The 26,167-nt window shown below is 30.9% G+C and overlaps 1 protein-coding gene across 1 annotated transcript; it reads left to right on the top strand.

Moving 5' to 3' along the window:
- Positions 1 to 1,533: 1,533 nt before the first annotated feature.
- On the top strand, positions 1,534 to 25,598 carry LOC105363323 (putative GPI-anchored protein PB15E9.01c). Its single transcript, XM_011500991.1, has 11 exons — positions 1,534 to 1,879; positions 18,864 to 18,936; positions 19,738 to 20,313; positions 21,675 to 21,885; positions 22,262 to 22,789; positions 23,376 to 23,574; positions 23,662 to 23,769; positions 24,145 to 24,315; positions 24,407 to 24,916; positions 24,999 to 25,313; positions 25,402 to 25,598. Exons 2-11 carry the CDS (start codon positions 18,867 to 18,869, stop codon positions 25,453 to 25,455), a joined length of 2,742 nt encoding a protein of 913 aa, XP_011499293.1. The 5' UTR covers positions 1,534 to 1,879; positions 18,864 to 18,866; the 3' UTR covers positions 25,456 to 25,598.
- Positions 25,599 to 26,167: the final 569 nt, after the last annotated feature.

A 26,167-nucleotide genomic window follows, 5' to 3' on the forward strand; every position in this document is an offset into this window, starting at 1 on the left:
TTTGTTTTAGTAGTTTGCTGACTTTATACCTTCAAGGAGTTGCAATTTTTTTTTTCACAAATTTTTTAACAATTATCTATTATGTGTAACCCTGACGTGGAACATTTGCGAACTTAATTATTGGCAATGATGTGCGCAAGTGTCAAGAAGTTACCAAAGCATTAAAACCAGGTGCCATAAACATTCATAATTTAAATTAATGCTAATTATCACTGTTATAAGCATGTTCTTAATGTCGTATCGGCACACATAGATACCATCTACGTGATAATGCAGTATCCTTTCTTATCAATCTTCTCTTCAACGTTAACAAGTATTCCCATACTTTGAGCATTTATGGTAAAGATACGATAATCGTGCGATTCTCTCGCTAGTATTTTGTCTTCTTCGTCATTCATTTTCACCGTAAACAATGCATTACTCCAGAATATTTCTTTCTCTCTTTTTTTTTCATCTTCTTAAATGATAAAAATATTGTTTTTATGCTTCTTTGTGTAAAAATGTCTATATAAACTGAAACGTTGGATTAAGAATGCCAATGTGCATATAAAGCTTATTACTCACTAAATGATCTATTTCTCGTTAAAGTAAAGTGTTGTTCTATTTAAACAAAGATGTCATGTACTTTGTAAAAGCCGCTACAGTACTGACGCAAATTCTAATTTGAAGCTTATCAGCTTCATATTAAAGAACTCTGATACTGAAAAATTTGAATACTTGGGCGACCATTAAAAACAGAAACGTGCCGCAGACTTATTACTAATTAACGTTATAGGATTTCAAAATTTTCGTTAATTCTTAATAGCCGTCGCGATTACTGCTCATTCAATTACACGAGATTATAATTTTTCCCATTTAAAATTCATTGTAAGATTAATCTTATAATTTACATTCGTTAATTGTTCTCGCGATTAAAACTCGAATAATAACACTACTGATCGCTTCGTCGCAACAGGACGGAGCTGCAAGAGACATAAATAAATAAATAAGAAAAAAATAATAATAATAAAAATAAAAAGAAGACGAAGAAGAAGAAGAAGAAGAAGAAGAAGAAGATAAAAGAAGAGAAAAATCAAGAGTGCGTTTGACGCTTTAACGTACGAATGTATTTAGTGATAAAAGAAATATTTATTACGAAGTCTGTGGTGTCGTGGCGCGTCCGATAATTATATCGCTCGAGCTCGATTGGCATTAGCAGAATTGCCGAATGATATAAATGGCAATAATAGCGATAGGAGATCGCGGTTCCGCGAGTTCGGTGGTGATAGAGGGTGGGAGGGAGGGGGAGGGCAGCGACCAAACGAGCCTCGTCAAAATGCCCACTCTTATCGCGAGTGAGTCGGTGAGTCGGTGAGTGGGTGAGTGGGTGAGTGGGCGAGTGAGAGAGAGAGAGAGAGAGAGAGAGAGAGAGAGAGAGAGAGAGGATAGATGGTGGGGACCTCGGTGGCTGGTAATTTTTAGATCGGCGATGGCTCGGTAACGCCCCCCGGGAGCTGGAGAACGTTCTCTAGCGGGCGTACGACCGACGCTATCGTCCCTTTGGGATTCGAGCGCGAGGGGCGTGAGTCTCGACGTCGGCGAGTTCGACGTCGATCCGACGGCCGGCAGGTGGCAGCACCTGGCGGCGTCGCCGCTCTCTCGCGCCCTCGGCTTCCTTTGTATGTTTTGACAGTGGCAGCGGCGCGCGTCAGTCCACGTTTAATCGCGCAGGGCGTCGCGCGCGCGGATCCCCACCGCGATCTCGCTCACCGCCGTGCCGTCGTCGCCATGGCAGCGCGTGTTGTGGATGCGTCCTGAGGATGTCGTCGCCGACGCTGTACCAGGAGCCGAGGAGGTATGTGCCGGATGATCGGCGAGGATAAAAAGCGGCACGACAGTGGTGAGTCCCCGTTATATTCTCTCTCCCTCGTCCCCTCCCCCCCTCCACCGCCTACCTGTTCCACTGCCCCTGCGCCGACACTCGCTCGTTGTCGTTCTTACGAGGCTGGGGGATCTCGTCTCCTCGTACCGCTGGTCCGCGATGCTCCGGGCATTTAAATAAAGTCACCCAGGGGCCGTAGCGCATCGTATTCCCAGAGAGCCGCGATTAATGTGGTCCGCGCGGCCCTACTCGGCTTTTCCACGTGTGTCATCGGGAGGAGAGGCGCTTCGCCAGGTCACGAACGGTGCCCGCTCCTGCCGAACTTCTCTTGTACCGAATCTCTCGCCGAGCCTCTCGCCGAGCCTCTCGCCGAGCCTCTCGCCACGCTTCTTTGTGCAATTTTAAGTCGTGCGAGCCAAGCCTCCCGCGCGTGCCGATCTATGTTACCTGTTACCATTACCTTCGCCGACCGACGATCTCGCTTTTAAATCGTTACATTGTTCGCCGAGGCTCGATCGCGAGGACGAGCATCGTGCGAGTAGTGGTTCTGCCGTTGGAGCCTGTAACTGGCAAGCGTACCTTTGTCACCTTTATAGGTTTTCTCTCCTCCATCTCCTCCTCGCTCGATCGCTTTCGTATTAGCATAATTTGACTTTGCGAATTCTGCGGCTTCGAGATGTTAAGGTCACGGACGGCTCACAATGACAATGTCGATCGTTGTTCTCCCGCATTTAAAGGGCATTCCGTTCGTTCGATTATATCCCTTTTCTCATTTTGTTCGCCGTGCGCGCATTATTGCAAAATCCAGTGACCGGCAGTCGAGCTTTTAACCATACTTTCCGCTCAATAATTGAGAGTCCGTTGAACAAAAAGCAGACTTTGAAACTACGAATTGATTATTAAAATTCGTAATATTTCACACCCTCGTACATTTACCTTTATTATCCGCACTTTTATTCATATCGTCTTTTTAGATTATCGATATTGCAATTATTTCATTTTCACATTGGTCACGTCCCTTGGAATTCTCGCTCTCTTTGTAAATTTATTTAATAATCTAACCCAGAAGACTCGTAATAATCTTGTGTAATCTGAAATCTTTGGTTCTGTCTTAATCATAATTTGTCACTGATATATACGCATTTTTTCCCATATAAATAATCGCATTGCCAATCTTATAAAGTTGATAATGAATTACCTACCTACCGTCATAGACGCACAATTATTTATATTGGAAATGAGAAAATAGAACTTTTAATTCAAGACTCGCGTGTTAAGATTTTAACTAATTATTAAAAGCTTATTGACCATTAACGGTACCAATCAAAGATCCAATGAATGGTATTTGAAGTTGACGTTTTTGATTGTTCATAAAATTATATTACATCTAATTATCTAGTCGAGCCACGAATCTAGAATTGAAACGCTTTCTATCTCTTTGGCTTCTCCTTTGTGACCGAAGGAGCTTTGTATGAAAAGTAAAGTTTTCACAAAATGATTTATGCTTTGTGTATTACATACTTAAAGAATCAAGGTCCTCAACATTTAGATTATCAATTTATCAATGCTTTGCTTTCAGATAAGAAATTTAGTTCACATTATTTTATATTGGCATTTACAATTATTAAAAAAATAAAGTACACAGAAAGAGAGAGAGAGAGAGAGAGAGAGAGAGAGAGAGAGAGAGAGAGTGAGACAGAGAACAGAATCTTGATCTATGAATGGATGAGAATATTTTTCATTGTTTTCTTTAAAAAACAAAACAAAAGATAGAAGAAGGGAAAATATTTTGAGAAAAACTGATTCTATCAAGCAGTTAAGAGTACGTAAAGATTATTCATTAAAAAATACGTACAATTTCAATCCTACTACCAAGTAATTACCTCTCATTACTCCCTCCCCTACACCCCCACCCCCTCCTGCGCGACCTTACTATCTTTGATACGTCTATTGTTGGCTGATCGCTTATTATCAATATATAAATTTTTTAAATTATTTATGAAAATAGCTTCACGAATTAAGGAATAATTATGGAACAAATTAGGCTTATCTTTCCTGCAACTGGATCCAATCAGTGAACACACATGATCCAGTCGTCACATTTACCCATCCATAATTTTCGGGATCATCCTAAATATTGTAATTGTAATGTTCAGACTCTGAAGTATAATCCGAGTTTATTCAAGGTAATGCAAAAATCAAGCCCATAGCGACTGAACGACGGGCTTTGTGATTTTCGGATCCGATTCAATAAGCACAATAATACAAAAAGGTCGGATAGAAGAACGTCACTGGTAATTGCGCCACGAACAATCTTACGATAGCGGATTTAATTTCTATTTTATAACCTTTGTTTCAATATCAATAAACTTGGTACTGCGTATAAGCATTATGCATCACACATTTAAAGTATTTTATAGTAAAAATATTTAGATAATAAATATTATGATTATAGTTTGGTTCATAGAGCTTTTTATTCTTTTCCTATTTTTCCCTGTTCTTTCTTTTTTTTTTTATCTTTTTCGTCTCTCTTCTGCTTAATTTTTTTTTCTTTCTTGTTTCTCATTTTAATTTATCATCTTCAATAGAAGTATATAAACATTAAATTTGTGCTCGAACACGTATGCATGCGCGTCCATGCGTGCGCACACGTCCATGTGAAAGTAAAGACCGATTCTTTTCTTTTCTTTTCTTTTTTTTTTTAACACCATATGCATGGCTCTCGCGAGCGTGAATGTTTAATTTAACGAATTGCTACTAATTTTCATTAACAATTTTTATTTGTTATTTTGTGCATTATAAATTGTTCCTTAAGTCTCTTAAATCTTTAAGTATCGCGAGGCATTCGTTACCATGAAAGACATTATCACCAAAAAAAAAAAAAAAAAAAAAAAAAAAAAAAAAAAAAAAAAAACCAATTTAAAAAATAGTATATTTTAATATTAGGAAGTTGTATTCTGAACACAAAAAAAAAAGATTATAAAAAAGAGTTTGTCTCGATACACTTATTACCGTGTCTCTCTAAAAATCTAAGTGAAGTCTAGGAATGTCAAAGCCTGCCTATTTATTGTCGAGATGTCATTACGAAAATAAAGACCGTTACTCGATTTACATGTTATACGTTAATATCACATAGTATTCTTATGGTTTTTCAATATTTTTTATGCACTCCTCGATGATCGTTCTTATAATGAATTTAGAGACAATCGTTATTATCGCGAGAAATTATTATCATCAAGCTTTTTATTATAAAAATGTTAAGACAAAAAAAATAATTCAGCGTTGCCAATTGCGTATGCGCGAGGAATTTACGAAGATTAATGAAGTGAAACCAAAGAAGGTTGACTTTTACAGCGGACGATTGACGGTCGTTGAGGCACATTTGCATTATTGGCTTACACTGGTTACTCAATCGTGGAATGAAAATCTCGTTGCCGGCTCATAAAATTATAAAGGAAAGTGCCGATTTCCCAACAACCTTTGAGCCACGATAACCCTTCGGTTTCTCCGAGTTCCCGGAGATAATACGTAACGATGACTTTCCCAATTCATTTAAATACGAAATCTCATTTGTTGGATGGTATTGAGATTGCCGTGATTTCGAGCTTTCGTATCGTTGTGCCGTTGAAAATGCGAATTTGTCGTCGATACGAGCAATCTGCTAGGGTTGGGAGCTGCCGAGGAAAAAGAGCGAGCGAGCATGCGATCAGCGTATTGCAGTTGATCTTGAAGGCTTGAAAACCTTTTGCGAAAGGCAAGCCAGGTAAGCGGGGGCCCGTGTCCAGCACGGAGAGCAGCTTAACGTTAGAAAGTTGGCCGTTTCGCTGACTCATCCGGTGGTATTGGCTTGATGCCCCTGGCGGAACGGAGCCGCCGCTGCCGCTGCCGCTGCCTCTGCCGCTGCCTCTGCCGCTGCCGCCGCCGCCACCGCCGCCGCCACCGCAAAAAGACCAAGAGAAACGAGAACGACGGCTCCTTCTGCTCCCGAAGGTGGGAATATACGGGGAGGATACCTCGGCGCAATACTCGACCTGGACGAAATATTGCGGAAGTTAGCACCGCCGACCCTGGGCCGGGCTTTACGCAAGAGAAACCACTCGTGGACGCCGCTTATGCAAAAATCCCCTTTCTACTTGTAATACTGACAATCACGAACATTGTTATTCCGAAATTGCAGTATACTAAGACGATGCACGTGTATCACTGATCGATGCGTCATTAATGACGTATCGTTTATTTACTGTCAATTCCATTATATAATACCGGTCGTGGTTAATTACATTATTAGAATATTAGCTCATTATATCTGCGTTATTTGAACTTGACTGCGTTTCGAAAATTCGCTCTCTCTCTCTCTCTCTCTCTCTCTCTTTATCTTTCTCTCGACCTCCCCCCTCGCTTATCTTTATATATATATATATATATATATATATATATATACATATACATGTGTGTGTGCGCGCGTCCATTTACATTTTTTTATTTGCACCGTGAATTATATAACTTACTGGATATATATATATATATATATATATATATATATATATATATATTTAATAATTTTAGAAATTAAATTTTACAGATTATTGAACAAATATTTGGAGAGTATATGTAAAATTAAAGCCCAGTACAAACAAAAATTATTGCTTTAATTATAATTATTTCATATGAAAAGTCTTTGATTATTTTAAACGAATCACGAGATAAGAATTTTCGGCTATCCGAGTATTTATACTTTCGCTCCCATATCAATGTAATACACCGATAATTTAAAACTGATTGTAAATTTTTCAAAATTTTATTTTGCGATTACACTAGTAGCGAAAATATGAAGGAACATAAACAACATGTAATGTTTTACACGTTATATTTAAATTAAATAGACTTAGTGTGCTTATGTTCAATAAAGATATTTAAAATAAGCTATCAAATTTCAATATCTAATAATATTTTCCAGTATAAATGAGCTTAATTTTTATTCTATTATGAAGCAGTGTAAAGTTTGAAAATCTCATCTTATGACGTCCCTATATACAAAAATGTACATTATATTAAAATATTATGTACACTGTATTAAAAATAATAAGAGGAAACCTAAAGACGATAGAATATTATTTAAAAGCTTAATCTTATGTATCTGTAAAAAAGACTAAACTATGAAATATTTCAAATATTCAGTTTTATAATTGTTCCATTTGAATATACTTCGTGAATATAAGATCTTTAGAAACGCAAACGTGGATAAATTTTAGTTATATTTTCAATTTTAATGAGATATTTGATAATACAATATTTTTATAAAATCACTTGAGTTTTCTCAATCTATAATCATGAATTCCATATATATATATATATATATATATGTATACGTATAGCTTTTCACGTCAATTTTTAAATATAAAATGCTATTTATATCGACGTTTATACATAATTATTAATTGTATGCATTGCATTTAGCTATATATTCGTCAATGATCAAATGGCATATAATTTTTCACTTTAAGGGTAATAATAATGAATATGTTTTATAAAATCAATTGCATATATTCTAAAACAATGGTTATGTACAGTACCAATGACTGAAACGACTAGATAATTATAGCAATATTTCAATTATAAACTTTTTGTAATAATAGAAAGTTCATAACTATGCAAGTTTAAGGAAGTATTCTTGTTAGTCTTAAAATTTCCACTTTTTTAAATTTCGATTGACAGTCCTCTTACACGCTTGGTTTCATCATCGATTCATGCGGAAGGAATTAGAATTTACTATATTGTAAAAATTAAAATATTATTTAATTTAGAATACAGTGGCTTTAAAAATTGCCATTTTTGGCCTAATATTTTATTTTTACAATATATTATTTTTCACTATTCTAGGCATAAATGATACTAAAAACAAACAAATTCATAATTTATATAATCATCTCGTATCGTACGAATGGGTCCAAAAAACAAAAAAAAAAAAAAAAAAAAAAAAAAAAAAATTGTGTAGATTATTTTCATCATATTATTTTATTATTTTCTTATATTATTATGTTTTAGTTTTTTTTTTTTGTTTTTGTTTTTTGTTTTTTGTTTTTTCTTTACAATTCATTGAGCAATTCAAATAAAGCTGTATCTACTTATGAGAATTAATGGATCTTGAGGCGAATGTACTCTATACACGAAGAAATCGTCGTTTTTTCCCGTAGATTGGTCAGCTCCAATTAAAAGTGTTTAATATTATTTAATAATTACGTCTAATGTAATTAATTATCAAGTACTTGCTGACCGTTGGCATCCGCTGGTTAAACAATTACTTAAAGCTATTATAAGATTTTCACTAAGAGGTATTATCGTTACAGCCCGTTATTATTACGGCCCGTTCTGTATTTTCCTATACTATCCTATTCCAGTAAAATTTATCTCATAGTGGAGTAAAAATCGGGTCACTGTGAAACTTCAGAACTGCACGCTGATATAGCATTGTTAAGCACTGCTGTTGTGATCCAGCCAATGAACGTACAATGTTGAAAGACGTTATTAATCTGCGCATGTGCTGCTACACACGTAAGTTAAAAAGTCCTATCATATCAATTTTGAAATTGATACTTTTTAAATTCCATTACGATAGTTTTAATTTTCTCAATTTTGATTTAACTTAAAAGTTTTTATCTTTACGTATGCAAAAATGATTATGCACACGGTTTGTTAGCTTAGTTGCTTTGACATTGACTGTTGCTAGCGTGAATTTTAGTTAAATAATCGGTTCTACATTGGGCGAGAATTTTTAGACTCGAGAAATTGAAAATTAATTATACAAAGGTGTGAAATTCTGTCTCCGTCCTGTATTATCGGTATTATTATTGTTTTTAAAATAAGTAAAAACTCGGTTTTGGTGGATTATATTTTATTAATTCATTAATTCAACATCAAATAAAGAATTTAAACACTTTCTCACTAGTGCAATTATTTTAATTGATTTATAATTCACAGTGATTCAAAGTGTAATAATAAGTATGTCAACAAATTATCTCAAATTATAGGGCAATGCAGTTAGTATTAAAAGAAAAATGTGCGAAAGTCAATGAGACGATAGATGTTCTATATTACTTATAAATTGCACGGTGCCGCATTAAACTTTTAGCTAATTTGACTGCGACGAGCCAGTTAAATAATTAAGTAAGTAAGTTAAATAATTGAAGATAAGGCAAAAATCCCATAAGAGAAGGAGATAATATAATTATAATAAAATTACTGCCGCTAATGAAATTCTTACTAATGCTAAGAAGAGAATTACATTACGCAATGCAAAAAAAAATTGCAATTATATATAAACTTTAGAATAATACTATCGTCGGCGTAGATCGTGAATCCTATTTAGAAATAGTGAGGCTGTCAAAAACGAGATAATGTGGCACTAATAACTTGCAAGTTGTTGCATATGCGCAGATTAACAATGTCTTTCAGCACTCGAGGCTCCTTCTCGAGCTGCAATAACGGTGTTTAGCAGTGCCATATTAGTCCAGTCTCCACATTACACGCTGTCACGATTCTTAATGCAGTTGCAAGTAACTTTGATCGTGAAATACATAAAAAATTTTACAATGTTGTTCATAATGTTTTCTAATAATTGTATTACAAGACGCTTTTTAAATTTTAACTATTAAATTAGCAGCTACTTTTCTTTTATAGCTTTTGACAAGACGGCTTTAATGCTTATAACAATTTTCAATAGCTTCTTTTCATATAAAAACCAACGAACGTTCCTATTCTTTTATTTCGCATTATCTTCATTCGGCAAAAAGAATTTTTATTAATTTATAAATTGTCCCGCTTGATCGGGTAATGCGTACCGTATCCGAATGATGATCATGCTCGACAATCCCTCATGTACAAAAGCTCATCGCCTATATAAATCACGTGTATACGATCGATAATATTGGCGGAGATATCATTCTTACTTTGGATAAGCTGAAGATTTACCTTCATCATGCCATGCCGGTGACCTCAAACAAATGACGCTCATAAATGTAGATTTCCAAGTGCATAATACGTAGTAGCCTAGTAGAAAGGCTTATTTTGTTTTTTTGTTTTGTTTTGTTTTGTTTTGTTTTGTTTTGTTTTTTCTTTACGCGATATTTCATTCATTGAATAACATTACGTTCTCCCTAGTCTACGTTATTATTAAAAATGCACGAGTTGATTGCCTCTCAATTCTTTGATTTTATGCAAATGCGACCTTTAAAATTATTAATTAAAAGCATAGTGCTATTACTCGATAACACCAATGCCAAGTTACAACTACTTAAAATTGAAATACGTTACACAAGTGTACGAATTAAAAAATGCATAACTTTTTTTTATAACTTGTGGTCGATGTATTAGTTTGGAACACGATAATGTTGATTTTTATACTTGAAATTGAAGTTATAATGTAAATAGTCCAATTGTATATCCCTGTAAAGTGAACGTAAGTCTTGCCAAGTAATTTTTCACATTAAATTACATTTCAACCATTGTATATTTGTAAAGTATCAGTATTTTAACGTTAAAATACTAAGGAATATTAAACAATTAAGGCATCGAGCATTGAGCATAAACCGATTTTTAGCACAAACCGATAGGTTAAGATATCGCTTTACATATACATTGTTATTATCAATAATAAAGAAAAATATATTAATGCTAAATCTTGTAAATATACTTGAAAAAATATATATATTATTAAAACTATTATTATTATTATAATGAGTTGAGGAATAAATTTTTTTATAATATATACCTATGCATAAGTATTTTCCATATATATATATATATATATATATATATATATATAAACTAAACATATTATGTAAAAGAATATTGCTTATTCCTTTATAATCTGCGTTATATAATCTTAATTCAGCATTACTGAATGTTAATTGCTTATTATTATAATTTTGATTAAAGACACATATATACATTCTAGAAATAGCGCCTATATAATTATTTGTTTTAAATAATATGTGAACTTTAAGTAATACATATTAAATCAAACAAAATTTTCTATGAATTATAAAAATACCCTTTTTTTCTTACTTTCATTAAAAATAATATGCTTTCAATATTAATATTAAATGTTTTAAATTCGTGATATTAATAGGGATAAAATAATGTTATACTTTGAAGATAATTGATTAGAAATACAAATGAAATATATATCTCGTGTATCATACGTTACATATTACTCTACTCTTCGGAAAACATATTTAAATAATAACATTTTGCCATTGAAACAATATCACTTTCTACTGTTTAATATCAAATATATAAAAGAATTAAATAGCAAAAGCAATTACGATTGATAACAAAAAAAAAAAAATGTCTTTTTCAATCGTTAATATCAAATGACGTTCAATAATTGGCAATGCATATTTACATCAGTCAATAATGCTATTGCGTTATTAAAATAATTAGTTTATTAAAATTAAACTTTGTCACATTTACATTACTATATTATCTCAATAATTACATTACATCTTACCTATTTTATTCACAACCATTCTTCATATATAATTTTTATTTTAATAATAATCACGTATTTCACACTACTTTATGTTGTGTCACCCAACTATCACGTATGCGGTTCCCTTACACTTGCACTCGTATATAATTGCAATGCACTACATGTTCTATGTTTATCTGAATGTCTTTAACAATCAATGCACAATACTATATATATATATATATATACATAATTTACAACTCTATGGTATTAGAAGTGTTAAGCAAATACGTAAATGGCCGGTTTGCTCCTAATATTAGTTGATATTTAATCATTTTGATGAAAGGCTAATTGTTGATTTTCAAAGTAATCGTTTTGCATTCGTTAAATTATTATTATTCATTATTATTCTTTTTTTTTTCTTTTTCTTTTTCATTCTTTTCTTCCATTCATCTGACATAACAGCAATTTGGCAATAAGAATGTATGCGTAGAAATTATAGTTACGGATTCTAGGACGTTACTTAATTTCAATAAATTTTTTCAACTTATTTTTCCTTCAAATATATTTTACTATGTGTCAATAAATAAATAAAACGTCCAAGTCTAAAAATTATATATTAAAATATATAACATTGCGAAGTCATAGAACAATTTTAATGCACCATAAACCTCTACCTTTTACCAAGTCTATTAATGAAAATTAACAATTTTAATAATCCATTATTTATAAACTTCTGATATTAATTGAATAGAATGTATAATAAAGAATAATAGATAAACGATCTATCACGATGACTAAAAAGAAGTTCAAGTATATAATAAAAAATTACAAATAAACGATCTCTGTCAGGAAGATTATAAATAAACGAAGGATTTCAATAAAAATTTTAATATACGCATTAAACAAAAAAAAAAGGTCTTTAAATTTTATACCATATATACTAATAATTTATAATACGTAGTATTTTATTTGTAATGATATAAAAAAAAAAAAAAAAAAACAAAAAGAACTGTATAACTTAAGGAAACAAATGACTAATTAAGAATACAATCTATTTATAATTCTAAACTAATAATATTTATTTTAAACCTATGTATTAATTTCAAGACAAAGGATATTTTTAACCTAATATATCCTGCATTTTTATTATATCATAAATATGAAATCATATTTTGCCGATCCAGTAACGTTCGATACTTCGGAAAAAAAAATTATTATTATTTTAATACAATAAACACTGTAGTCGTTTTTACTGTTCTATAGCTTTAATCATAAAAAAAAAACAAATAATACAGTAACATAGCTATTTGCTTCTGTTTTTCTCGATTTTATCAATGATTCAAGTAATTCAAAAAAACTTTTTTTATTGCCATAATAAGAAAAATCATGAACTTGATTAGATAAGGGCAGATTGTACAAATAAGTATTAATTGAACAATTAAAATATTTTGATACATAAATATTTGCTTTTGTGTTGTTAGAAACATATGTTTGAATTATATACCCAGACGTAACATAATTGTGATCCTGAACACAATATTAGTTTTCGCTATCGTGTGGAATTGTGATAAGATGAATAAGTAAACTGTTTAATGTAAAAATGTAAATTTTGTGAATAGAGATATGAATTTTGTGAAGAAAATATGAATTAAAATACAATTTTTGATTTTACTTTGTTAATCTTTGTTTTAGTAATTATATAATTTCAAATAACTAGTCGTACACATAAATTTTTTTATACATTTAAGTTGAGTATACGTATTATTTAAAATTATTTGCCTGATAGAATGATCATTAGATATCATTATTTTCTTATAAAAATTGAATATTAAATTATATTTACAATACTAATATATGCAATTTTAAGAATTTATATAATAAAATGATAAATAACTATATTTACATTTTCATACTATAAACAAACGTGCTCCACGTGGATTTTTTCAACTAAATTTAATGTTATATTTATTGTAAAATTTAATTACCTAAATAATGGATAGATGTATGATATTAATAAATAATACAAACATCGTTCACAATATGTTTGGCAAAATTCTATTCAAATTCTTTCGGTTAACCTTGTTGTAGAATGAAAAAACTATTTATCCAACTTGAAACGTTTTTTTTTAAATTTTTAAACGTAACTTTTATAATACTCATACGATTAAATTACTTATAGTCATCATTAATTTAAAGATATTTCTATTATTAATGAAATAAAACAATGAAAATAACAAAAATTTATAAAATAGAATACATAAACATATTAGTTTCATTAATAATTATGTTCAAAGACAGTTTGCGTTGTTTTCAACAAAATTTCTTAACGAAAGAATAATATAATTATTTTAAAAAAAAAATAAGTAAAATAATTAAGATATTTTGCAAAAGGAACTATTAATACATTTATATATTTCACATTATAGTACTATCTGCATTGGTTTTCCTTCGATTTATATAAAGTATGTCGATATATCGAATTAATTTCCTATGTTAATTAATGAAAATAAAATTAATTTTTATATAAATTAATTACAAATGATTCGGCTATTTTACGATAATAACTCGAGCTTTACAAAAATATATAATATCCCTTTCATTTTCATTGCAAATACTTTATATAATGATATTTAAAAATCTTTTACGATAATTTCTTTTTTTGAATTTTCTAAATAAAATTATCTCAAATTGTTGTAACATTAGAGTTTTTTTTTTTGTTTGTGAACATTAACATTAAGTTAAAATAATCTATTATGAAGCAGGTACGTGTCTTTGATTAACTCCATATTTGAAAAGCCACACGTGGTATTAATACTTTATCATTATGCGTCACTCTATCTATTTAATACTCGAGTAGTCGTTTTGTAATTTTTACATTTTAAAATGTCTTTACTTAATTAATTAAGATTTGAGTAGTCGTATAAGGTAATTAAAGGCCGTGCTTTTTTTTTATAAGGCAGCGTAAGAATTTTTACTGTATTTTATATTATCATGAGTCAGCGGTTTTAAATAAAACGATAAAGTATTAAATATATTTTTACGTTTTACATATTTAAATACTTTAAAACGTAAACTATCGTGATATCTAACGAATGACGAATCGTAGTTTTACCATAATTACATATATTTTTTAATAAATATCATATCGCGGTAATAATAATAATAAAATAATGTCAATGTATCGATTGTATGAAAAGCAAAGTTTCTATCTTGAAATTTTCTTATTGAAATTAGCATAAAATTAACCGAATGAATGGGAAACGTTTGAGCTTACATCATTCTCAGAAATATTATTAGAAATACACTATGACAAAACACAATAATTATTAAAAAATTTTCCTTACTTTTGTTAGATTAAAGAATTATGCAAGTTAAAATATATTTAAATGTATTGATAATTTCTTATACGATACACATGAGTAATTATTTCTCATAACTTTGCAAATTTTTATTTGGCCCTCAACACGTGTTTAATCAGAAGTTGATTAAATAATTCATGGTTTTATAAATTAGCGATATTATTATCGGCTCTAATAATAATAGCATATTTCATCGTGCTAATTATGTGGTCGAAAGTTTTGTAATTATTTCAAATTAATTTCATTTTGTATAATTATACATTTTCATTTCTATGCTATACGTAATATTAAATGATTAAAATTTTCTTTTAACACAATGATCTATAAAAGCACGAAATAAAATACTTCATTGACATCAATTTAAATTAAGCAATGAAATTAATCTTTCAAATGTATTTATCATAAGTATCCAGAGATAGGAAGGGTGAAACATTGCAGACGAGGAATTTCGTAAGACAAAATTTCATTCAACAAACGTGCGTGAGATTGATATAATTTTGGCTTCGTTATTGATAAAATGTTATTGTATTGCTTAAAATCTTATAAATATTGTGCATGTTTGAAACAAATATTGAAGTTACTTATTGAGAATACCAATGAGCACTGATACATCTTACATGACAATAATTTGAAAAAAGCAGTTTAAATTAATGAAGTGAGATGCATAAGGCTTTTTAGAATGTTAATTGTATATTAAAATTGCAATCATTCGGTTATTTGATGACATTTTCAAACGTTTTTTTTTTTTTTTTTTTTTTGTTCTATACAATCCAATTAATTTTAAAGTGTTTGAATATCAATACTAACCTTTTTCATCGCTTTGAAAAAATTTATCACGAGTGTAGTCGATTAGATACGATAAAGTACAATTTTAATTCAGAATACATTGGACAGGCATTATCGTGTCGAATATTTAATAAATTTTAAGAAATTTATTTTAACATACAATTATTTACAAACTTTTCGAACATTATTCGTTGACTAAATTGTGCAACTGTTTTTCAATTATTCTTCTATGAAACATGAAATAAGTATGCGTATATTTTGAATTACATAAAATTGTTTGAGATATTAAAAAATTAAAATGATTTAAACCCTATTTACAATGTATTTCAAAAGATTTTCGTGTTTAGATCAAGAAAGATAATACATAAAACAGTTACTCTATTACGGCTAGCAGAAGAACACCGGAAACCTCTTCTTCATTCATTGTTAGAACCTCGAACTGATCAGTGACACTCAATGTGAATAGTTATTGCAGTAACAAGATGACTGAGTTATTCATATTATTGTATAAATAATTAGAAGGAGGAGCAATTTCCAGTAACGTATGTTAAATAAGCTGCAAGTATTCATTAAATTTCAGCCCATATAAAATAAATATCCCTTCTTATTATATTACTACTATTATTATTGTTCTGTCTACATTTGTTATCGTGAATATTAAATTTTAATAATGACATTTAGGCTGGTCGGACACCACGGTTGAGTGTATTGTTGAACGTATTGTTTGGTAATTTAAGAATTCCAGAAGGACTGCTAATAATTACCACAAATTAATAGACGATTAATTTTCTATTTTCAAATCTGATTAAAATGTTCTATTGATAAAAATTTATAAAATTTCATTTAACAATCAAGGTACATGCCTAAGTCACTTGCAACACCAGCAAAATAAGACAAATTTTAATTTGAAATATTTTTAATAATTCCAAGTTCAAATGAATCGAAACATTTTTTTAATTAAAGTGCCGGTAAAAACTAATAAAGATACACATTTTCATATGAAAGTTACTGTTTGGTAATTATTTCCTGTAATGCTACATTCAAAATTTTCATGCTTTTTCCGGTAGTTAGAAATGCATAGCCTTGCTATGGTTGTTGCTAATGCAGTCGACGGTATAGCGGGAAATAGCGTTACGCGTATATTAAAAATAATTTATAGGTAAACCGTTGCATGAAAAAAAAAAAGAAATAAATAAAGTAACAATGCTTTTCTTCATAAGCAACTTTCTAATTTTTTATATTTATTATCATATATTTCAAAAGATATCTTGAATAAATTGTTTTTAATTTTATTTAGCATGCGATGATTATTCTGTGCTAAAAATTTCTTGGCCCATCCCTTCAATTTAACAACACTTTATTATTATTACAATATAATTACAATGCAGATATTTTAAATATTTTTAACGAAGATCATTTTCATTTACTTTCAGTTTCGAGCGTAAAGTTAATCGTTTATTTGAAAATCGTCAATTTTGCTCATTATTTGAAAGTTATTTATATGAAACTTCCACATTTAACCAAGTTTTCAATTTTAATAAATCGCAATAACTAATGGCATAAAAATATAATTAAAAAGAGAAAATATTCCAGAAACTAATTTATGTTATTTAGAAAAATAAATATTATAGGCACATTATATTGTCATCTGTTCGTAAGAATATGCTGACCTATATTCTTTGAATAATTGCACCTCGTGTTGTAGATCCAATGAAAAATAGTAAAAATTAATTATATCTATAGTAGCATCACCGGGATAAGTTCCTTAATTTTCTAAATCGTTAAAACAAATACTTACTTGAAAGATTATAATATTCAAGATAAAGGATTCTTGAACGTGGTACAAGTGTAAATTTTTTATCGTCTTAATTGAAGAGTTAAAGTGTGCTCTACTGTACTGGTATACTGTAAAATACATTTTTTTTTTAAATTAAAATAAGTAATAATTTTTTCTAAATCAAAGTTTAAAAACTCACCTTTTAATATCTTATCATTTCTATGATTTATATGTAAATATACAAATCTCTCATCAGCCAAATAAGCCAAATTCTTCAATATTCTTCTCTTTATATGTTTACTTAAATTCAATTAAAATTAATTAGTTGATCATTTTAAGTTGAATAAACTTTAATAAATACGATTTTATTGAAAATATCTGCATAATCAGTGCGTGAGTGAATCATGTTTATTACTACTGTAACTTTTATGTTGATATTTATGAAACGATATTAGCTTAATTTTTATATATGAAACATAAAATATCACTTTATTCTTGTAAATAAAATTACGTATATTATAGTTTTAATACCAAAAAGCTATTATAAATTGTATATATATATATATATATATATATATATATATATATAAAAATTAATCTTTTATTGAAAAACTATTACAGTATGATCGACTTAGATCGACTGTAGTGTCGACTTTCAATCATTTAACAATATTCAACATTTTACGTACCTTCTACTTCTATAAAATTCTTTATAAAATTAAATGAGCAAATATGATTATTATTCTATTCTATTGGTATTTAATTATTTAAATTTATATAGCCTATGACAATGAAATATATAGTAATTGAGTTATGTAATATGTGACAACAGATGTTACAAAAAGTAAAATATTTAAGAAAACAATGTCGTTTAAATGAATGAACTTCTGATAGAAAGATTTATAATTATTTTAAACTTATTGCTATTGCATAAGTCTCGATATAACACAATACTACTCACCGCCGTAACTATGAATGACTTGTTAAAATAATTTTCGTATAATTTTTAAAAAGTTAATATTTTTATTATCCACTTGACGATGCTACATGTTTATTTGATTTTTATTACGTACAATTATTTATTAAAACAGTAGAATAATTTATTTTTTGTGTAATGGCTTTATTACAAGGATTACTGTTATTTAACGATTGTTATATTTTCAGTTCAGTGGGTAAAAACAAATAACCACATTTTCAAATGTTAATTAAAATTATTTATGTTGAAATAGTAAGAAAATGGCATGACTATGGAATATAAAGTTATATTAATATGTTATACTGATATGTTTAATTTCAAACTTTCTCATTTTCTTCTTCAATTTAAAAGTTATTTAAAAATAATTAACAATTTAATTAAAATTTGCAGATAAATGCTCAATTGTTAATTAATCTGTAAATATAATTTTATAATAATGAAAAGAAAAGGTTTGATTTTCCATAAGATCTGTGCCTGTTTGCTATTTAATATAAAAATGTACGTGATAATTAATTTAAATAGTTAAAATGTGGGTCAATAACGATATGTAACTTTGATGCAAATCTCCCTTCTATGAAACATGTTTTGTTTGATAAGAGTATTTACGTGCATATAAAATTCACTTTTTGCAGATCATGGAAGATGATCAAAGAATTATCCGAATTTCTCTAGAGAAAATACAACTCGCACCAATATTCTGGACATGTAAGTATACTTACATATATATATATATATATATATATATATATATATATGTTTTAAGAAAGAACATAAAACATTTATTTCTATAATATATTACTATTTAAGACTTATAATATTATAATATCTTACTATTGTATTAATAACTTATCATTTTATTATTATATTTTATATATACTCAGCTGAATATATCATCGAAAATTTCGTTATATTTTTTATATATAAAATGAATTATTTACATGCTGTATATAAATGACTCGTGAAATTAAATTTTGTATCACGTGATAGAAATTCCCTGTCTAAAGGTATTTCCAGGGTTATTGCATTCTGCATTTGTCTCATTATATTTTATATGCATACTATAAGAGAAAGTGTTGAAGTAAATAATACAAAGTCACATTTTTATTTTTATGCTAATTTTAACATCGATAGAGCATACACAAGAATTTTAATGCGATTTTACTCGTGAGCGCATACTCTGCATACATTCATTGAATCCAATAATTTCAGCCTTAAATGTAATATATACGAAACAAACACTTAATTAATTTGTTTTTCTTTTATTTCATAATTTATGAATTAAGAATATGGCTTTAACCATAATATTGATTAATTTTTACTTCATTTAAAAATATATGCTTTCATAATTCTTGAAGCCGATCCGTGTATTAATAATATTAATAATATATAATAATATTAAAGCGGATTTTAATTTATTATTACATAATTTTAATACTTTGCTCAAAATGAAATTTGTCTAACAAAATTTGGTGTAAGAATAATGTTGACGTCGTCGCTCGTTCGTAGATTTCTGTCTGCTACTCATGCTGAGCGGAAGCTTATCTGCAATTCAGGACAATTCCTATGGACATGGGACAGAGGAAAAGACAGCGAATTTAGGGGTGACCGAAGAAACGAGCCTTGTGTCGTCTTCGCAAGGAACGAGTAACACTATTCCCGAGGCCGAGGAGAGCACCTCGGAGATTTTAAGAAAGTATGGTGGGAAGAAAGTTGAGACGAGTGCTCAGGCCGAGCAGGTGGAGAAACCTTATGGGTACACCAGGTCGCAAAGTCCTATTGATGAGAGGGAAACGAAGGCAAATGTAACCCACAGCGATATCCTTGACAACGACATTCACCAATCAAAGCGCTCGGGCGTCTCTGTTTCTTCATCTGTCGACACCTCGAGCACGGAGTCGACGACTCAAAGCGACATCAGGCCTGAATCACAATCAGAGAGCACCGGCCTCCTCTCCAATACGACGTTATTTAACTCGACCGAATCCTTCACCTTGAATGGCGATACCGATTCGACGTCCATGCTCGATAAAACTATAACGTCTGCTGATCAAATAAGTCATACTACTTCTCAGGAACTACAAGGTATCTTCATACTCTAGTTTTTATTTCAAGGTCATAATCGAAAAAGAGACAAATTCGTGTATACCGTGTATTTCTACTAGTTCTAAAAACTTATGAAACATTATTTTATATCATTTCTCATGATTTTATTATATGATATAGTTAATAATAATGATAATAATAATAACAACAACAACAACAACAACAACAACAACAACAACAATAATAATAATACTTATTATATTAAAGTAGGTAATTATAGTTAGTGTATTTTTTATTTTTTCATATTATGGAATATAATGCATAAAAAATTATTATAAAAAGTTATACCTTGGAAATTTTTAGCAGTTTTTATTTTAACCAGTTAAACGAATTCTTTAGACAAGTTTTTTTTTTTTATTTCCACAATGACATTGAACTCTAAGTATAGAATAAAATGTAACTTAATCAGAGCTAAGACATTTAATTCTATTTTATGGTTTATGCATTTGCTGGTATTGGCTGTGTTATCTTTATAAATTTAAATTAGATAAATATGTAGATTGGATGTACATTTAGTAATTATGAAATCGATTTAAATAAGCAAAGCCCGACGCGGGCTTATCTTGTTAAATATTTAAGATTTTTTTTCAATTAAATTAAATCGTGTGAAAATAATGTTTGAGTTAGAACATTTAAGTTTAACAATTTATTCAGATGTCATTTTCTATTGATCACAATATGTTTGTCAAAATCACAAGTATTTTTTTTTCTTTACTTAATTATGTAATTTATGAATTTAATACGTATTTCGTTTTGTTTTTACTAGATGTATTATTCAAGGTCTAAGTATAGTCGACAAAATATAAAAGAAAATTTTTTTTTTATTTGACTAATAATCATATAATTGAATGTATTTTTAATAATTAATATTTATAATAATAATTATATTTAATAATTAAATTCTGTTTTATATTTCTTTCTTTTTTTCTTTTTTTTTTCAGCCTTTCTGACCTGAATTAATATTTCATTCTATGATTTAGGCATTTTACAATAATAATTTTATTGAACTATAATTTGAATATTTATCTATTTGTGCATAATTACAAAGCATAAATTTTTACATTGTTAATCTAAAACTCCAACGTAATTAACAAGCATGAATTAAGTAAAAATTAATTACAATTATGTAATTAAATTTTTACTATTAAACAAATTCTTTCCTTTTATTAATTATAAATCAAGTTCGTTCGTTAAAACAGAATTTCATATATAATTTATTTATTTTTATTTTTATTTTAATTTCGAACTCTCCTCTTTCTTATTAAACAATCTCAACTTTCATCGAAAATCAAATTTAATATAATTGAATTAATGTTCGTTTTGCTCATTATTGTGTACAGAAAAAAATACTGAGATCTTTACTTCCCAAAATGGTAATTCATCGTTAACGAGAGATACATCGACAATGTCAATAGCATCGGTTGCAACGATGCCAACGATGTCAACGATGAATCAGTCCGAGATATTGAGTACCGACAGTACTAATATTCCTTCAACAATCATAGAATTAACGACTACTCAACAGGAAGAATCTCCGATAACCGTCATTACGTATGTTTCTTTTAACTGAATTTTTAAAATTATTTAATTATCTGTGAAAAATCAATGAAAAATCCAATCAATGACATTCATAAATATCCTGCAATTGAAATAAATAAGATAAAAATGGTATTTGTCTTTCAATAAGTCAAATAAAAGTAAAAGGCTGAAATTATATTATGATTTGTTTTTACAGTGATGATCAATCAACCATGACTCCAACTGCAGTGACGAAATCGTCGATTATACCAATAACAACACTCACACTAACAAGTTTAAAGCCAATTTTAAACTTGACGACGACGGCGGCGGCGACGACGACGACGACAAATACGACCGCAACGACAACAACTGCTACTTCTACTACTACTACTACTACTACTGCTGCTGCTACTACTACTACTAGTACTACTTCTACTACCACTACTACTGGTACTACTCCAACGCCAATGACGCCGTCCTCGACAACGACCCCGGTGACAACGTCCTCGACGATAGCGACGACAGAAGCGATTATCTCAACGACAATTCCAACAATGACGAAAGAGCCAACAACAGCATCAACGGCCCCATTAACAAAATCAACGTCAGTATCGACGACAACTACACCAGTGATAATAATGCCTACCAAATCTTCTATAAAAACGCGATTGACGACAAAGAAGATGACAACAATGTTAAGGACGGTTGTAACCCCAAAGACGATTTCAACAAGTTCAGAAAATTATGGCTCGTTGAGTACTTGGCCAGACGAAAATTTGGAGAACACGATCGATGTTATTTCCCCAACGCTCTCAACCGAAGATATAACTTTGCTAATCAGAATTATATTTGAGGGCAGTTGGTACGATGTCTGCTCAAAGTTACCAGCCTTACGTCTGTCTTTGGCCGAATTAATTAACAACAATGTGGAAAAGTAATTAACGAGCACATTATATCACTATACTTTATCATAACATTCAACATCTTTTCGTCCTTTCAATATAATTTCTTTTCTTCAATAATTACTTTCCCCTATTCTATTACTTTCTAGATTATTTCAAACGATTTCATATACTTCGTAAGATCTTTAAATTAACATTACAATAAATTATTGCTTTTAAAAATACGCATTTATAATATAATACAAATGATTTTAATTGTGGGATATGAAAATTGTTAGAAATAGTTTCATTCGCAAAATATTTAACATTAATATGGTTATTGTTTTTCAACAAGTTTTATCTTGTATTTTTCGCAAGTAATAATTTTTATCAATTTCATTTATTACTTATAATAAAACAAAGATTATAAAGTAATTAAAATATTCTCTCTCTCTCTCTCTCTCTCTCTCCCTCTCTAATTCTGATTGTAATGATGTGTAGTTGTTGATAATTTTCTATTTATCGAGTACCTTTATTTACTCAATAAAGTTCCTTCGAAGTAAGAAAATCATGAAACAGTTAATAAAAAGATGCAACGTGTGAGCGGTTACGAGTGAATTGATGTGTATAATGTTGCAGGACGATATCTCAAAGGCAAATTATTTTTCATCAAACTCAGTGTACGGATAATTTGATACCGGCGTCTTTAGTGTCAGACATATCACCGTTAACCTCCGTACTGGTTTATATAGTCGACGAGAGTGGCCACTTTGACGGAACATTAACAAACATTCTGCCGAGTTTATATCAAATGTCTCCCATTGACTTCCCATTAAAAGTAAGCTTAATAACTATTTATTATTATTGTTTTTAAATTATTTCACGTGCAGTATAAAATGAAATTATTTATTAACGTTTTATGCAGATCCATAGCTTTCAACTGGTACCCGAAGCCGATTCGAGTAATGCGATTGCTGTCATAATTGTATCTTGCGTCGCATTTATCTGTTTAATTTTATTGGCTGGCTTATTGGTAAGTTTCAGAATTAAAAATAATAAACCATAATGGTTTTAATATAAGAAGATAGTATAAAAATCTCGTCATAAGCAGCAGCTTCCTTAATCTTGCGTACATCAGTTAATGGACAATTTAATAATGCCCCCTGTTATCAACATTTAATTAGCCGAGCATGAAGCTGCGCGTTGAATTGATTATTAATTCAATAACCTAATTGAATGAATAAAGCTTGCAACGATCACAATCATTTATAAAAATAAACGAGATTTATTATGTCATTGAATAGTATTAGGACGTCTGTCTCTCAATTCGCTTAAAAAGTCTAAAATCACGGACAATTGAGTCCACCATCGAGTCATTTAAATTCAATCTTTTTCATCTTCTTTAAAGTTCATAATGAGAAAACGACAAGGCCGTTTCAATTATGGCGAACGCTGTCGTCCCGTATCATTGGATGCATACAGCCTCGATAGCGTATCGGCTTACAACAGCGTAAGGCGCAACAAAGGTGCGCTGAGATCATCAAAGCGCAGCTACGGCAACCCGACTTTCGAAGATTCCGTAAGTGCCATTGGCAAAGCCTTTCCTCGACTTCCTCTTGGAATGTCGCTTTGCGCGTCTTGACAATCCAAGCCAAGAATATTCATTGCAGAGCGCCATTCCCACCCGATCGCTCAACTTTGCCGCTCTCGAGACATTCTGCGCCGACGTGACGGCCGTAGACGAGGAGTTCGCCGGCATTCCGCAGGTTTCCTCGAAGATAGACGAGTTGCCGCCTGGGGCGGAGCTGAAGAATCGATACGCTAATGTGATACCGCTGCCGGAAACGCGAGTGCCTCTCCTTAGACTCAACAACGACCCACTAACCGAGTATATAAACGCGAGCTACATACGGGGCCCGAAAAACGCCGGGAAATTCTACATCGCCTGCCAGGCACCGACCGAGAGCACCGTCCCCGATTTCTGGCGTATGATCTGGGAGCAACAGTGCAGGGTGATAATAATGCTGACGGACCTCGTGGAGAACGGGGCGGAGAAGTGTAGCGAGTACATTCCGCCGCTGGAAGTGAGCGACTGCCATAGGTTGTACGGGGATTATCAAGTGACGCTGAGGAAGCGGGAAGCCAAAGAGAAGTACGCCATTTCTACGCTTCACCTTAAGGTGTGTAGAGCTACGCGGATAATGGGGCGAGGATTATGGGTAAGGTCGCGCGAGTCTTTTAATCCGTGTGCCTTGTTTGCAGAATCTGGAAAAGAACACGTTCCGCGAAGTCTGGCATATCTGGTATCTCTGGCCGGCGAATGGTATACCGGCGGACGGAGCCGGACTGATCGCCGTTCTTCTGGAGGCGCGAGCCTTGCAGCGCAACGCCACGGGGCCGATCGTCGTGCACTGCAGCCCGGGCACCGGTCGCACCGGGACTTTGATAGCCCTCGACTTGGGAATTAGACAATACGAGATGACTCGAACGGTCGACGTGCCTAGAGTCGTCTACACGATAAGGAGGGACCGAGCCGGGGCTGTCCAAACGCAGGAGCAGTATGCTTTTATATACAAGGTTAGTGTTAGTGAAATCGAGTCGATATCAGCTACGACAACTGCACCAACCTATTATCGACCTTAATTTTGGTTATTAATTGTTGCAGGGACTTCATTTATACGCTAGTAAGCTCGCAGGCGGAACGATCGAATCGACTTGAGCATATAAAATAATTGGGGGTACGACATAGGCGCGACCCTTCGTTAATAGTGGAACGGCAAGTTATTTTCTTGTACTACTTATTGTGATACAATAGCTTCGAGTGTGAAAAAAACGTCGATTAAGAAAATCATTTTTTTTTTTTCTTTTTTTTTTTTTTTTTTTCATTTCCATTCTACGTCCTACGTACGTAAAATGATATATTCGTGAATGATGTATATGTATGTATGTATGTATGTATGTATGTATGCATCCATCCATCTAAGCGATTATAGCGATGATAAATCTCAATTAACTCGATGCATGTAGCGTACCGATTTCTTTGAGATAGATATGTTGGTATGACGTCAAGAGGAATGATTATTAAGCATATTATATTTATAATTAATCTTCATACTTTACGTTACTTTTGACCCACTCGAATCGGCAATTTCATTCTTTATAAGCTTTCTGTACAGTAAAGACGAACGAATCCATTACATAAAATATGGAACTTGCTTACAAGCTAAGTAGGTCGTTTATCAAAAGCGATGTAATAAGAAAAGCAAAAAATATTAGAAGGAAAGAAAAGAAGAGATATCGACAAATTTTAAATACTACGCTTGTTACTGTTATTGTTTTTTTTTTTTTTTTTTTTTTTTTTTTTTTTTTTTTTTTTTTTTTTTTTGTTATAATTGTTGTATCGACTATGTATCCAGACTCGCGACACATTG

Source organism: Ceratosolen solmsi, unplaced genomic scaffold (assembly GCF_000503995.2).
Source record: "Ceratosolen solmsi marchali unplaced genomic scaffold, CerSol_1.0 scaffold27, whole genome shotgun sequence".
NCBI classification, from domain to species: domain Eukaryota; kingdom Metazoa; phylum Arthropoda; class Insecta; order Hymenoptera; family Agaonidae; genus Ceratosolen; species Ceratosolen solmsi.